The sequence below is a fragment of the Thunnus albacares genome, chromosome 9 (genome assembly GCF_914725855.1).
Source record: "Thunnus albacares chromosome 9, fThuAlb1.1, whole genome shotgun sequence".
In the NCBI taxonomy this organism is placed as follows: domain Eukaryota; kingdom Metazoa; phylum Chordata; class Actinopteri; order Scombriformes; family Scombridae; genus Thunnus; species Thunnus albacares.
The window spans coordinates 29,830,620-29,848,070 of NC_058114.1; the positions used below are offsets into that span (position 1 = coordinate 29,830,620).

Consider the following 17,451-nt stretch of genomic DNA (forward strand, 5'->3'; position numbering starts at 1 on the left):
TCTTCAAACTTGCACCTAAACATGTCATGAAATCATTACAATTACAAATGATGATATAAATTTCTGAATTTATCAGTATAAAACTTACTAAATTCTTGTTTTACCATGTTTCCATGTTTCAGTGCTACAACAGTAGGACTAAACAGTCACGCACCAGTGGAAATTATGGACAGTTACCAGGCAATTAGATACTGTACTTGAGCACAGTTGTCAGGAAGCTGATTGTAGTCAATTGATTCAGCAAGAGAAAACTTGCAACCCTAGACCAAATTAATTATTTTATGTTGACACAAGAGCCTAACAGCTGTTGATACTCATTATTTAAAAGAAGCAGCACCTAAATTAAAAACAAGTGATTCCAAAGATCATACTTTTATCAATGATAGAAAACAATCATTATACTCTACTTTTAATTAATTAAGGACTGCCGTACATTAACGTCAGCAGATTTGAACACATGGCTTGTACACCACATGGGTATTTCTAGCTTTAGGCTTCTTGAAAGAGTGATTAGCATACTTTCTCCTTCTGGTCTGTTATTCTATGGTCACTCCAAGCCCTGCAAATGTGAGTATATGCCTGACGAAGCGCTATGCACAGGCACTACTGAGGTGTTCTGTTGCACTTAATAAGTCAGCTTTGGTGTGGAGATTGGCCAGGAGCCAAAATGTGTATTCTGAGTCAGGTCCAGCTGTGCATTTCTTTCTGTGGATAACAGTTCATACCCTTGGTTAATACCCATACAAAATGGGTTCAATGGTGCAGGCAGGAAACAATTCACTGCTCTCACGTCTTTACGGAAAATATGGACAAACTGCAAGCCGCAACTTTCACACATAGATGTGAAAGCGATGTGAAGCAGGCCTCACACATTGCAGCTGCAGGATGTGTGTGTGTGTGTGTGTGTGTGCCTGTGTGTATATAAAAGTGCCTGTAATTCAGCCTGTGATCCCCCTTGTCTGTATTAGCCCATGCGCACAATGCGTAGTAGCAGATTTATTGCCCTACCTGGTCAAGGCTTTGCTTTGCAGTCACTTAGTAAAGAGTCACTGAGGCACATCGTGTTCTCTCCAGCAGCCCCTCGACCCAGACAGCCAGTCCAGCACAACCAAAGCTCTGCCACAGGCACCTCTTGTACTGCAGGCCATCGTTCAAAACATCCAAATACAGTCTGTTCTGTGGCCCAGACACCACTTCCTCCCCCAACAGGAGAGGTGAAGAGGAGAGCTCAGAGAAAATCTACATAATCACAGACTGACCGGGCACCTCTCTGCTGACTTAGAAAATAAGCAAAGGATACATGTGCCAAAGCAAACAGGGGAAAAGACCCATTACTGAGAGTGAAATCAATTGCACGCTTCCAAATCTGCAGACTGAAATGGACTAAACTACAAAAATTAAGAATGTGCCCCTCTAAGGGCTCAGACACTAACTTTAATACAACATTCAAGTTTGAATTTCTTACCTTTTCAATTTATTCATTTATTTATTGTATCTTATGTTGTACTATTTTTATGGTCTCATTACTTTAAAATTTTTACTCTTGTGAAGCACTTTGTGACCTGCTCTGTGAAAGCTGCTATATTAAATAAACTTTACTTACTTACTTACTTACCTCCACTGAGTATTTTATTGTTTACGGTCCTGAGCCCCGTTTCCCTAAAGCATCTTAAGGCTAAGTTGATCTAAACCCATGGACTTGCAACAGGACACTCACCCATCTCACAGAACACATACACTTCCATTTCATCAAATCAAGGAAACATGTGTGATGGGCAGCTGGTCCTGAGGACAGTGACAGCTGAACATTAGTCTGAGTTGGAAATCTTATCTCCCTTTTGATGTGGATTCCCAGTAAGAAAACCTATATATTTAACCATATTTTTCAAAAATCAGTCAAGGAGTTCAACTGTGCCTTAAAAATAGAGACAAATTTGTCTTATTTCACACGCTTTTAGGTGAGAACATCCCTCAACAAATGTGCTTAATTGAAGGAATTTAAATGTTTGAGATCTGTGTTGTTTCAAGGTGTAATTTCTTTTTCTACTGGGTTGTGTATGAATATCATATGTAGATTATCACCACTTCCTGTCACAAAGGATCAGGGGCAGAATGTACCAATGTGACCACAGTCTGACGCACTGTGCGCCCACCAACGCAGTTCTGTGGAAGGCTAAACTTGTGTCCCAACAGGCTGATGTGTACCCATGACTAAGGTGGAAATGCCATCAAGCATCGGAGCACGAGTGGGCAGAGTGTCCAAGTGTCCTTTAGAGGATCTTATCTAATCACAAGCAGTAACCTCCAGTCACAGAATGAGCTACTACAGGGCCACCTAATCTCAACCAAAGCCAGAGTGACCTTCTGCAGCCAAGGCTGTAGGCAGGGGAACGGACAGCTGGATTTCTGCCTCCTCCACATAAGTTCTCAGTTGACCATGGAGGTGGTGGGTTACCAAAAGCTAGGTAGGTTGATGTAAAGAGATAGATTTCACAGATCCTCAAACTAAAGATTTTACCAGGCTATCTGCTGTATAACAGTAATGCTTTGAGTGGTCATTGTCCGTATCAGACGAGTTCTGACCCACTGGAAAAACTCTGTTTGGTTTAGGCGCCTGGGTAGAGTGTGCAGGAGGCAGAGCATGACGCAAAAAGTACGCTGTGGTTGTAATTATGCATTTTTAAGCTTTTCATCAGAGATAAAACAGCTTTTATCAACACGCCCACTCACTCACTGTGAATTCTCCGGAGCATTCACTGCTGTATTCACACATGGGCTCAATCGGACATTACACAGACTTTGTATTAGGGAGGGTAAAGTCCATTTAATGTTCATTCCGACTGATACCTCACACATACAGCTCCTCCAGATAATGTCCAGAAAATTTCAGGGTTACAATGCATGTGTGAAAGGAGCTTTTGTTAAACTTCAGTACTTCCCAATAACAGATGTGATTTTTTTCCACAAGCAATTTTTTTTTTGACTGTTTCTATTGTCTTCTTCGTTTAAAAGTTAGATGCATAAGCCTGTGCTAACTTGTTTTTTTCCTTGTACGTGAAACAAATCATTCCATTCTCAATAATTATAACTGGTCATCCACCGTGCAGGCAGTGTACATTCAAAACCACCGGCATAAAGGAAGAATACAACATCATGAAATCAATATTAATTATGTAATTTATCAGACGGACTAGAATGCATATCTTTAAGGCTACTTATGAAAAGCAAATTTTGACATTTCATATTTTCTATCATGCAGGGAAAAGTTGAGAGGTCCTGTAAGTGGACTTGTATAGCTTCAACTCATCTACATTTCATTTAATACAGTGATCATGACGGATTTCAACAAAAGACAAATCCTTCTCATTGTTGTGATCACAGAACTCATGTGCATGTAGTAAACCTTCATAATCACTACAGATCCACTGAAACCAGAGAGTAATTTCTTTATTTACCTGCTGATGCAGCACACTTACACACTTTCAGTATATGTGTTTGGCCTCGGGAACGTTTAGACAGCAAAATTGCTATGGCAAGTCTATACATGCTGCTTCTCGCACTGCAGTTACTGAGGGGGATGGGAACTTGGGGCAGTTTAAAATCCAGACACAGCATTAACGAAGGCCGTGGGCACATGATTCATCTTAAAACTATTGCTAACTTGGAGGAGTCCTTCCATGCAATGTGCAGTACAACACCTAAGGACACGGAGTGGCTTTAAAACTGACACCAACCTTTGAAACACTATTCGAAAAAGTGCTGACAGCTTGAATGACTCCACTAAAGAGATTTTGTCAAAACAACTAAGTGGTTGGAAAATACTCACCACTTAAATGACTAATCTCTGTCTTCCTTTTTTTCATCCACTAGAAAGTTATGTGTCAGATGGGCTGAGGTAAGCCCATCTGATAATCAGGTTTGATCATGGAACAGGGTGACTTTACTGTACCTTATGGAGCCTCCAATAACAATGACATCCAACAGATTATAATGTCTTAAGGCTCAGTCACACCAGCGTTTAAAAAAAAAATGAGGCAAAATCAATTCATTTAAAATGAACCACTGCAATCAGTGAATCCACCCCATAGGGACTAAGTGGATCTGCGCAAATTTTTCATATCAAGTTCAACTTCGGTGAAATGTTGCGCCGGTGACCAATAGCAAGCCATCTTGTCAGTACTGACTTTTGAGGGGACAGAGAGCCAAAGAATCTATAATGGAAGAAGTTATCATGGCTTATTAGCTGTGTGTCATCGCAATCTAGCTAACTGACAGTTAGCTTTTTTTGTTCATCAGCAACAGAAGTTCACCGTCACTGGGATATTTTTAATGTAATGTTGACAAACCAATACACAACTCTATTTATTTTGGTCCAAGCTCTAATCTTGACTGGTTTTGCTTAGGAGTTATTTATGGTGCTAGAAAATATAGCTCCAGTTTGGTATCTTTTACTAGCGATGACTCACTTCTGCCTGGGTGTTGTCTGGTCCCTCTGGAGCAAGTCCTCTCAGGTTGATGATGTGGACCTCCTGAGGGAGGTTGGCGGTGCCCCTGCTTGCACAGCCTGACAGGGCGGTGAAGCTCTTCAACATGGCCTGCACTGGGTGTCCCATCCCCACCGGCAGCAACTCACATGGGCTGCGAAATAATGGCCCTGCGGCAAAGAAAAGAAGAATATTGTAAGAATCAAATGCTTCAGTATGTTCAGGATTCAAATGTCATGTCTCACATGATGCTGACTTTTATGTAATTCATATATGAGCACTTGTGCACAATAATATCCCTTGGCCAAGATTACGTACAGCAGGAATGCAGTCAGTATTACAGTAGAATAAGAAATAAAGCCTTCTTCTGGGAAAAGTGGAAATGTTATCATGGTGTAATCTTTCTTATTGTTGCAATGACCTGTAAGGAGTGTACTAATGACATACAATATCTAGTTTGAGATGAGTAATTTCAATTCCAAAATTGCATCACATTTGATGAGCTGCATGTTTTTAAGTAAAAACTCATCCTGAAAAAACAACTTTTGACCCTTCTACCCAGTCCTCAGTCCTCTATAATGTAAGTTCTTCCTTCAGAACAATGTAGCGTCATTCAGTCTGACCATCTATAGGCTGAGTAATGTGTGAGACATGTAATCTAATCAACACACAGCTTTCCAATTATGTTCCCCTTAAGGCAGTTTCAGCCACTTTATTTTCCTTGAACGGTCAAATTTGACCTTCCCTAATCACTCAGAAGGACAGCCAGACTTCACACTTTAAGTGCACTTTGACTGTAAAGCCTGTAACTAACTAGGCTATTAGATGTGGCCTTCACTAGTTGCCTTGGAGATGTGACAAGCTCCTGGACAATTTGAGGTGGCAAACCTGTCAGCATGGTCTACAGTAATGATCCAGTTCACACTGTTCAACTCTCTACAAGTCATTCTGTACAACTCACTGAACAATCAAAACATCTGAGCAGGCTTATTCGCGGGTATCACAAAACCGAAGATATGAGCAAATCACTGTTGCAAGGAGTCCTTAAGAGGGTCACATGTCAGAGATGGGGATTTCCCCATTAAATCTCCATGGGAAAGCCATATTTCATGTTCACATTCACTTGTTTTTGTTATTCAGGCCAATAGTTATCCTACCCTTCTTCCTCATATCCTACAAAGAAAACATATTTTTGTTGCAGCAAATGTCAGAAGCCCAAAGCCCTTTTACACTGTCAGGTACAATGAAGATGATACTGGAGGGACAGAAACCTGCAGAAAGACCCCAAGGCAGCTCTTTTCAACAACTACAGAAATTTGTCTTAGTTATATATTTTATTTTAGTTCATTTGAGTATCATATTTAAACTCCAAATTAATTCAGGTTAAGGCAATATGATTTGAGGTCAAACGAGTGTTTTTTGCAATGTCCATGTTGTGTACGACAGATCGAACTGTTCATGAATTTGCGTTCATTTCTAAGGGAGAAATTTCTATTGGTGAATGCCACAAATTCTCTTAAACCTCTTAAATGTGCCACTTCAGAGTAAATCTGGGTTAGGGTTAGGGTGAGCGGTTCTTGCATGTCTTTGTTATGAAAACTTACAGTACATTTGACAGTGGGAAAATAAACTAGTCAAACTAAAAAGTTAGTCTTTATTGGCCTCTTATCATTTTTGTATGTATGAGTAATGTTATGCGTTATCGTATCTGCATCAGTCACAACAAACGGTTAATTATCTGGTATTTTCATTAGTCATTGATGCATTACTAGCAAAAAGCGTTACGGATGTTTTACTCTCTAGAGTCACACACATCACCGCAGCCATGACTACAAAAAACAGTGACAGAGTTGGTTAGTTAAGCAGAGCAGCACCAAGCAGGGTGTAAAGACACAGCAGTCCAGTCTGTTGCATCTCTATCTGTGTTTTAGTTAGCTTTAACAGTTTAGTGATCTGTGAATGCCTGGGCTACTTTAGTTAAACATAGATTGATTTATGTTTACACGACTGCACTTAACATTCACATTTGCTCTTGCATGATACGGCATTTCCTTTTCATCAGCCGCAAGCTTTTCAGGTGGTTAACAAGCTTCACCACAGCCTGAGATCCGTCTTCAGTGTAAACTTCCTTTACATTTTACATCTATATGACCCACTTAAACACATTCGGGGTGTAACTTACACACATACACAAGAATGCAGGCGTTTCACATGAAGTCAGGGGGGGCACAAAAACAAGGCGCTGAGTTTGAGTGAGGTACCAAACAGCTCTTTTCCATTAGAAAGTTGTGTATACTATGAGAATGTCTGTGGCCAGGTTTTCCTCGGGGTCAAAGCTTGTGTTTTACCCCACAGCCTTGTGCCAGCTAAAGGCCTGCTCACATTTCAAACACATCACACTAAACATGCAAGGGTTGCCAATAGCAATCAGATGGAACATTTGGAAATAATTAAAGTCTAAGTGAAAGACAGTCAGATAACAATGTTAAATTCTCCCCAACTGACTCAAAAAACACTGTGCCTCAGCAGTGGGGTACAAGCTAGGGGGGAAAGTTTTTTGTTTTTTTATGCTCAGAACACATAGCTATTGTTTTCTCTTTCCTCACTGTCCAATAAGCCTATGTTAGATCAGCATAAATCCAGAGATCATATATGGCATACCTCCCCTCTCCTTGTTGTGAGAAAAACACAGAAGCTTTACTGTTACAATATTTGTCTCTTGAGACAGATCCCAAGCCCTTGACAGATGTCTCAGCATGGACTTTGTGCTGTCTCTTGTCACTTGTGAGTTCACTCCGAGCTCAGAGGGATTACTGAAACGCTTATTGGGAGTATACATATATTAAAACATGGCAAGGTCTGGCAATAGCAATAAAAAGGACAAGGCTTAATAGCAAAAACCTGTGGTGCATCAGTATTTCAACCCCCACCTACCCCCCACACTGACTCCCCCTCCCCTCCCTCCCCTCCCTCCCCTCCCTCCCTTTTCCTCCCAAAGGACCAAAACCCAATTCCCTTTCTAGCCATGTCATCACGCCTCACTCCCACAAACACGTCTGAGGGCACTCCAACTCACTTTTTCCCCTCACACATGGAGAATAACAAACAACAGCCAGACAAACAAAGAAAAACGTAGTTCTTTCTGGGAGACTGCCAAAAGATTACAATACTTGTTGGGCAAGAATCTGACTCTTTAAATTGCTTAAAAATACAAAAGAAAAGAGAGGCATGTGGGAGAAAAGAGTATCACATGGATAGAAAAGTAGGACATTTTAAGTTTTCATAGTAATGTTTTTGCCAAGCCTACGAGAGGCAACATCAGTTAGTCTGTCTATTCAATACTTTGATCAGTTTTTGTTCAGATTTCTTGCTGTAGAACAGACTTTTATGAAATTTGGAAAAGAAATCCATTCTCCCCAGACGATGATTCCTAACCGTTTTGGTCACCTGCTGACCTTTCATCTAGCCCCACCATCTGGACAAATGATCCCTATGACCAACACTTTGGTTGATCTCCAACAACTGTTTGGATTTTTTCATATCTTCAGTGCAGTCTCATGGTTTCCAGAGAATAAATCCTAATGTTTTGGGGCTCCCCATACTTTGAATTTCCACTTGAACACAGGATTTATCTAAATCTTAAAGGGGACGTATCATGTACATTTCCAGGTCTATATTGATTAGGTGGGGTTCTACTGGTGTATCTTTACATGATATACAGTTTAAACTCCTTATTTATCTCATACTGGCTCTTTAAGGCCCCCCTCCCAATGAGCCCACTCTGTTCTGATTGTACTGGAGGCCACATTAAAAAATAGTAGTAGCAGCACTTCACTACTATACATGAAATGGAAACCTCTCAAATACATAAAAACATTTTTGAGCACAATATGACAATATGAGTGGACAATGCAAACAACACATGTAAAACACTTAGCAACAAGGGCTACCAATAGACAGCCACTTGTTTATAATAAGAGCTGGATAGGGCGCCGCTGCTCAACCTTGCAGCCACGTTTTCCCAGTGGTCACTCGCGGTATTGCAGCGAAAAATCCCCCTGCGGCCCAAAAAGCTTTTTCCCCATAGACCACCACTGTAAAAGAGACGCCTGTAAAACTGTTGACTGTTGGCTCTTTCTACTATAAAATTTTGATCCATGGAGGGTTTATATTTGTAAAACTTTCCTCGAGCTGAGAAAAGCAATTTAAAAATCTGTGTCGTCATCACAATGTAAAGTCTATGGGCCGAGCGGGAACTCGCGGGCAGGGCCAGTGGGAGAAGCACTGTACATATTCAGTGGGCGCAGAAGCAAACCCGGAAGCTAGAAACTTTTTTTGGCGTACGCGCCAGGCGAGCAATTCCTATAGGACTGAATGGGCACCATTTTTAGTCCAGTATCCAGCTCTTATAATACATCCATTGCTGATATACCCAACAATGTGATGTCATCACAAGGAGGTGGTGGAGGTGTAGAAGTGTTCAGGGCAGGCTTAAGCCTGGGCTTTTGACTGGCAGGGAGCATTTTTACATACATTCACCTCAAGTTTTGGACTGTTGACCAAGTTTGTGTTTTTGAATTGTTGCAGAGTTGTATGACATGATAATATCATTTCACATCACATTAGATCCATTGTGTTGAATGCTGCAGCCTCAAGCTGCATTATTTTGAGAGGTCGTGTATTTTTGTGTTTTAGGATTAAACACAGTCACCAATGCTTTCAAAGAACCATTTATGTTTATTTTATTACATCAGAGTGATAAAAGTCTCACACAAATTATTCATTGCAAATGACTCAACCATGAGCTATAGGGACTTAGTTTCTCTATAATGATCTATAGTTCGTCTATGTGAAAAAAACATCCTTAGAATCTTCAAAATGATTCAGAACAATTGACAATAGACATTCACCTGTCATGTAGATTTTCTATCAAGTTGAAACCAGTTCTAACCCCTCACATATGCTATTGCCATCAGCATACAATCTCCATGGACAGATATGTTATAGTGAGGGAAAAAACGCTTGCATCTGTTGGACTTGCCGCAGCTTTGTGTCTTTTGTCACCTTGTCTGTCTGCCTTTCTCCCCCGCTTCTGTCTCCCCACCTATCCAACCATCTTTCTGTTTCCCTGGTCATCGATGGAGTACAGATTACGTCCTGTCCAGCTGCTACTAGTGCCTTTTCACTGGCCAGGCCAAACGCCCACAGCAGAGGAATGAGAGAAGCTGTTGTTCACTCTGCGTGAAAAACAAGTCCAGCCTGAGCCCCCCGAGACTGTACGGCAAATACATCCTTAACCCAACAGATACACTTAAATCTGATGGTCAATCTGCTACCCCATCTGTAATTGCAATCTCTAAAATGCATTAAGCCTCTTTTAATGAGATGATAAACAATGAGAAATTTGAAGTAGCAGCTGTATTTAAGATGCATGGCAGAGATTGTAAATCCAACTTTAGTCTATCCAAACATTCAAATCCAGACATTGTGTCCATCCAGGCACTTTTGTAGCTTGTAGCTTACCACAATATTGTGGTACCACTGTACCAAATTACAAACTAATATCTCCAAATCTCAGCAAATTACATGACAATTATCTATTATCAAATGAGCTGCAGGTTTTTGGAGCTTAACATTCATTTTGAATATACTGGAATAAAGTTGTGAGATGCTTAATTTCCTCAAGATCTGGCAGAATCGGATCTGTGATTTTTGAATACTGTACAAATGATCCTATACCTTCATTTTACTGTGCATCAATCTCAATCAGTCAACCATGACAAACTGACCCTAGAACCCAACTACAGTAAAAGGCCGAAGAGCTCTACTTACCCATTTCTTAACTTTAAATCCTGATTCATTTTATACACTGGAAACACATAGGACTCTGTGTTAGGCTAAATCAGCAACAGACACATGGACCACATGTTAACATGGACATGACAGCCAGGAACATGGCCCATCAGGCTCTGCCCTACTCCAACTCCCCTGCATGCAGGGCGCCCGGCTGTGAGGTGAAATCTGTTCACAATTCACACATCTGAAACTATGATTATTAGGGTTAAAAGTAGTTTTTTAAGATGTTGCCTGGTATTTGAAAAGTTTCAAAGTAGGATTTGACAATTTGAAAGTAAGAACAGAATCTCTTTAAATATGTTTATGAAGTGCAATATTTGCAATTCTTCAAAACTTTAAATTTAGTTAAGTAAGAGTCTCAGAAAATACCTTGCAAAATTCAACACACTCTTTTCAGAGATTCAAATCTGCTCTTTCAGCTTTGCATACTGGGATTTCTGACACTGTTTTGACAGTAGAAAAGATATGAAACTAGACTGGGTGGTAACATAGTGGTACCATCCACTGACCCTGTGTGTTAGGAGATGCTCCTGTGTTGTAACAGAGCTCAGTGGGGCATTTTTGACAGCTGGCATACCTGCAGCAAACAAACAAAGGATCATAAATAGATCAGGCTTTACATAAGCAGTGGGATGCGTCAAAACGTGTTTGTATCCAGAATCCTGCAGAACAGCTTGGGACAATATTACATCCTTACAAACTACCCACTCCATCCCAGTCAAAAGGTGAAAGGTGTCAGAGAAAATCATAAACAGACAAGATGCTGTGACTTAACCATTATCACTGCATTTATGAAGACATTTATGTATTTTATCAGACAGGAGGAATTTCACAAGTTCTATTTCAAAATTAGACCTTCAAAGTGAAAGTGGAAGACATCAAAACTGGCAACAAACAGTACAGAGTGACAAATGTCATGTGTAAAGACCAGGTGTACTGGTGTATGAGGACTGTGGTGGAATGTGAAAGTTTTTTTTTAGCTTATGTGGAAAAAATGACAGACTTATTCAGATCATAAACTTCCCTCACCACATTAAGCTGCTTTGGCTGTGGGTGGGCACAGTCAGAGACAGTTAGTAAGGCCCCCGTTGGAATTGCCCACTCTGCCACTTTTGTCTGATACTTAAAGATAAAATGTAAGAGCTGAAAGAGGTTTAATTTTCAGTATTAGTGAATATAGTTGAAGTAACAGTTGAATTGAAAAAGCTGAAAGGAAGTGAAGTAAAAATGAAGCACTGGGGGGAGATGATATCAATCAAAGCATCAGTGAGAAACTAAGTTTAACTCCTAGTCAAACACTAAGAGATGAAAGCAGTGGAACACGTTGACACGTATATGCTGAAAGCAGTTGAATTGCCATTTGGAGAGTGAGATGAAATCAGTTGTAGGGAAAGATATGAGAGCAGTTGAGCCAACCAATCATCATCATTAAAAAAACACACATTTGAGAAGCTGGCATCAGAGAATTTTGGCATTTTTTTCTTAAAAAATTACTCAAAAAGATTATCAAAATAGCTGCAGATTAATTTCATCGATCGACTAACCACTTAATCGACAAATCATTGCAGCTCTAGTTGAAATGTTGGTGGTAAAAGTAGTTGAAGTTTCAGTTGAAGTGCTGGAGTTCAGTTCAAATGTGTACATTGCAAGCAGCTGAAATATCATTGCTATTCACATAAATTCAACTTAAAATTTACTTTGCAATAAACACATAGGTTCATTTCCTTGACTGAACAGTAGCACGTTATTTTAGTATGCATCGGTGACATTTTTAACGGTGGTCCCTTCCTCCATAGTTCATGACCAGGATTCCCGGCAGTGTGACTCATTCTGTACAATGAGTAAAGGACATGAACATGAAACGCTACCGCCAGTGATTGATGTGAGCCTTAACCTACTTCTTTTTCTCCTAACCGCCCCCAGTTAAATGTTTATTTCTACGGTTATACCTTTTTTGGGGATTAGCACCAAATATACACAGACTGATTCTAACAGCAACACTGGATATGGCATTACAAGACCATGCACTAGAGGAATTTATTTTCTGTAAAAAGATATTGATTATATCCTTTTATTATTATACATGGCCTAAAATGCATTTAAGCTTGACTGTGATAGTGCTAGAGCTAAGACAGGAAGTTAACGTTGTAAATCCAAATTAAGGAGGGAGAAACTGTATAAATACGCTGAAAGGCAACACACTTTGAATTATTTCAACAGTGTGAGATCCAGGCAGTGATGTCACTAGACACTTTTCATACTTTTCAGCAAGCTCCTTTTGGACTATAACCTCCTTTGTGATTCAAGCACTCTCTTAATATCTCTTTCAGATGTTTTGCTAAAGTTCAGAAGACGTTACATAATGTGTGATACAGTGAAAGAATTAAAACTCCTTGTCTCATTTTCACAGCTTTCATTAGAGCTTCCTTCAAGTGCAGTCGCATCATATTTCAAGGGTAGAATATAATCACTATATGAATTGACATTATGAAGATTACCGGTTCCTGTAAATGATGAGTCTGGATCTGTTATTTTCAAGTGAGAAAACCAGCCACATACTTAAAAAATAATTGCAAAAACATTGGTGAAATTGGATAAGAGAAGAATCACAGGATAGATAATCAGGATAAAAATATTTGAGGGCCTGGAGGTGTAACAGAAACAATACTATGATGAGTTTGTAATCCTCTGAAGTGTGTGTCTGTACTTTCAATGAATGTATCCCCACTGGCAATGTTTTGAAGTGAATGCTTTACTCATCATGCGGGCTGTATGATGTCATATTTTCACACATATTATAGCGCTTGTTAGTCACTATCTATGATTACTCCACCAACATAATGGATGGAACAGAAATTATTTCTCTGAGAAGATGGTAATAAAAATGAAAAACTGGTGGATGCAAACAGTGTTATCAGTATGGGAATTAATCAGAGCTACAACAACTTACTATTTTCATTATTTTCATGCTGACAAATATTTTCTTAATTAATAAATGAATAGTTTGGTCTTTAAAAGGTCACTGAAAAAAGCTTTACAAGATTTATTAATCCCCAAGTAGATTAATCCAACCAACAGTCCAATACCTAATATATTCAGTTTACTATCACATAAGACAACAAAGAGCAGTAAATCTTCAAAATTGAGAAAGTGTATCAGGGGACTGTTTGGAATTTTTGCTTGAAAAGTGCCTTCAAGCAATAATATATTACCCAAACAGCTGATGATTATTTGTCTGTCAAAGAGTCATCAATTACTGAGATAATACTGTAGTTTCAGCTCTTGATAAAATTATCCACCTTATACTGTGTTATCAAGGCTTCTGTTGCAAGTTTTAAACTCAAGTTTATATATATTTATTTTTATATTCACAACTGAAGGGCTACAAAAGTAGGACCCTCCCTGTGAGGTACATTGGTCAATACAATCTTCTCCTGTCCTACTAGAGATAAACGCCTCTGTTTCCAAAGAATGCACTTTGTTGCTTTCCACACTGTGGCACAGAGCCAAGATTTGAGTACAGGAAGTGATGTCAGTCTGTGTGCCAGTTAGGGACAAATCTGATATTCCCACAAAGCCATTTCCGAAGATAAACAAACAGAACCTTCCCCCTATGTGTGTATACACATCCTCACATGTCTTGTTCCCAGTATCCTTCAGTGGGCAGGCTGATTGTGTTTCTTCAGATGCATAAGAAAGTCAAAGGGGTGAAGAAAACTTCACTGTTATCAACACATGCTTCATAAAACATACAGTACGCTAAGATTCCCTATATGAACGTACAAGCAGATGAGGAAAATAATGAAGCTTAATACACACAAATACACTTGTCTAACAATGCAAAGATATAATAAGGCCAACTTAATTACAATAAATACAAAGTACTGCAAAGGGGCCTCTTTGTTTCAATATATCTCCTCCCTATCTAAGATATCCCCATTCCCATATGAACCACAGGATTAAATGAATCCTCTGGCCTCTTTTGTTTTCTACTGCAGGGCACATTTCCCATGGACCATGAACCACGCAAACGAGTTTAGGGAATGTAATATTCTGCCCGCTTTTGTTTTCCTAGGGGGCTTTGGACTAAAGAATCACTAGCTCTGCAGTGTTGACACTAGCGCAGCCCACTCACCCCTGAACCTTGAGCCACTACTACAGGAAGTGAATAAAGCCTTTCATAAGGGTAGTGTAAGTTCACTTCACTGGCCAGCCTATGAAAAGGATTTATCTCTTGACTGTAAAATTGGAGGCATAAGAGGAGGAAACTGGAATAGGATGAAGGAAGGAGGGCAGGGGTGAGCTTGAACTCCATTAGGGAAGTCATAAACTCCCCCATCAAAGTGTGAAATCTTAAGTCAGATATCCCATCTGTACAGTAACTTGATATCACCCAAAAACTTTTTATTGGAAGGTTCATCTGCCATAATCTTGTCAGCTGACATATAATTGGAAAAACAGTTAAAAAACAGTAGATTCAATGGATCATACTTTACCTATGTGGGAGATGTGGAGCAAGTATGGATATGCAGGCAAAGCTTCTTCCAATTCTTAAGTATGTTAACAGGTGTTCAGATGATAAATAACACCCCTGTGGATGTGAATCCAGCAGTAACAATAAAGGCATTGAATACAAAGAAACAGTGCTAGTAAAAATGCATCTCTCTCGTTTAAAGACAGCTTTGCTTTGTGTTGCTCTGCTGGTGGCATGATATTAATTGCTAAATTGTCTGATTTGCTTCATTACCACTTTCATATTGGGCCATTAAATATGAAGCTAGAACCAAGAGACTCAGCTTGCTTGGTCAAAAGGTTAAAAAAAATTAAACAAACAAGAAATAATATGCTAGTAATGAGCGTTAAAGCTGAGGGTAGGTGGAAAAAGGTTATTTTGTGTTAAAAAGTAATGTGGATGATAGCTGGCTACATTAGCTATCTTAAGTCACAACTGTCCTGTAAAGTGTGACCTGAATAGTGAAACTACTTGCACACGACAAAGTTTACAGAACTGTAATGGCTCCTGGTGTCTGCTGACTTGAAGTGGCTAGCTGACTCTGGCTATATCGTAGTAAATTTAATGGTCCCATCTACAAGAGAGACGGACTGAAAGAAGACTGTATGCACATTGATCTGCTGTCTTGGCTTGTATTTGTTGACGGGGCATAATCTCTGGTTATGAGCTATGGGAATTGACTGAACAGTGTGGATTGTACTTTGTTCAATCGGTTCCTACCATGTAGCCGGGTAGCTAATGCTAGCTAGCCAGCAGTCTGCACATATCATTCTCATGTCATGTCCAAACACAAACCGCAAATGTTCCATCTGAGCTGAAAGTTGTTATTAAACTGGGCATCCTTGTATATTCAGTTGAAGCATGTCGCACTGACATTCCTTAGCTGTATGGGATAACCTGCATCTTTTAAATATGGTTAGCGATAACAGCCTTGCAGGTGGTGCAGGTCTTTTGTTGTTCTTAACCAACTGTCTTGCACATTAAACCCTAAAATACAATGTGCCACCCATGTTTTACATTTCCTGCATTTTGCAAGGAAAAAAAGGTTGAAATCATGAATTGTCACCAGGTTTTGTTTTGCTATATCACTCAGCCCTAATATAAAGATACATGATTTATTATATTCTGTGCACTGAAAGGTGAGTTAAACGCTTTTCTGTTACTGACAGTGAGCCCAGTTATTATTCATCTGCCCTGACAGATGAAGCAGGCACCTGTTGGTAAACCATCAACATTAGCTGAAAAAAATACTTGACCAATTCCCGAGCAGCATACGAAGCCCCAGGCAAGCAGAGAAGGTAGAAGTGGGTACATTTCTCTCTACCTCTGAATGCAGACATAAATCAGAGGGCTTTGAAGAGACGGATGACATGGCTAATTCTCAGAGGAACACAGGAGCCACTGTGTAAAGTGAGACAGCTGGGAGAGACCAAGCATTTGTGCATATGACTAAAGACTTTACTGGCTGTGCTACTACAGTATGTCTTTACTGATGGGTGCTGACATGTGCTGTCTGGACCTGCAATATCAAAAGACAAAAAAGTTGTCAACACAGTCACAGAACAAGAACTGGCTGTTCGAGTGTCCGTGAAGTAGTAAATGGGTAAGATCAGCTGAGAACATTTTGCACACACTGGTCCAGTATCGGTAAAGTAATGCAACTCAACTAGTGACAAATGTTAAGCATGAACAGTATTTCTTAATTCTCTGTTAAGGAGCACTCCATACCGAACAACTACTGTCACATCCTGAGCTAACCCAAAACAAGTGAAGGCTTGGGTGGTAATGGCAGAAAAGACTGTAAAATGCATCAGTAGAAACAACAGTGTAATAACATTATTACACCGCGGTTGTGTGGGAAGGTTTCCACCAGACTGCTGTATGACTTTGTTCAGATACCATAAGAGGACTGCATCAGCAATCAGCTCACCCGGCACAGTGCAGTGCTTTGCCGAACTGCACTGCGAACTGGTTAAAAGGGGCAAACTGAGAGACATTTCTGTCCTGCTGCTCCAAGGGCATATCATTCATCAATCATAGATTCCTGCAAAAGCCATGTTCTTTGACAGCAGCTTGGCAGGGGTTTGGGAGAAGCAGCCACTTCATCTATGAAGATTCAGACCCAGTAGGGGAGGCAGGGAACTGAACCCCGAGGTCACCATTCTTGTCCTTCTTGATGCTGTCCTCATTTTGCGTGTGTTAAAACACCGGCCTTGCAGGAATTCCTCAACATACAGTATTAAATATCATCTGCTGGCAGTGATGAAAAGTCACTGGTGGACAAGTTCAGTTTTACTGAGTTAGTATCTTTAAGCCTGCATAATGTAAAGACGTTAGCAAAAATGTTGTAGAACTTACACAATAATGTAAATCATAATGCACTTGCTTTGAAGGTTTATAATGTCACATTTATCCACTTCATGCCTAAAGAGACCACAAGCAACAAATATGACTGCAAGCATGCTGATCTGGATCACTGGTAGAGTTACTGGTTATCAAGATGAGCCATATTTAGCCATATCGTTGTAATCTAACATCCAAATTGAAATACAGAAACACACCCTGGAAAAATCAGCAGATAAGTCTTGGCTTGCTACT

At 39.9% G+C, this 17,451-nt stretch overlaps 1 protein-coding gene across 1 annotated transcript in view; it reads right to left on the minus strand.

Moving 5' to 3' along the window:
* The window catches only part of tgfbr3 (transforming growth factor, beta receptor III), a 68,211-nt gene that overhangs the window by 40,226 nt on the left and 10,534 nt on the right, over positions 1–17,451 (minus strand). Inside the window, exon 3 of the mRNA XM_044361540.1 lies at positions 4,467–4,654. Coding sequence (XP_044217475.1) covers positions 4,467–4,654 — 188 coding nt within the window. The remainder of the gene's footprint in view (positions 1–4,466; positions 4,655–17,451) is intronic.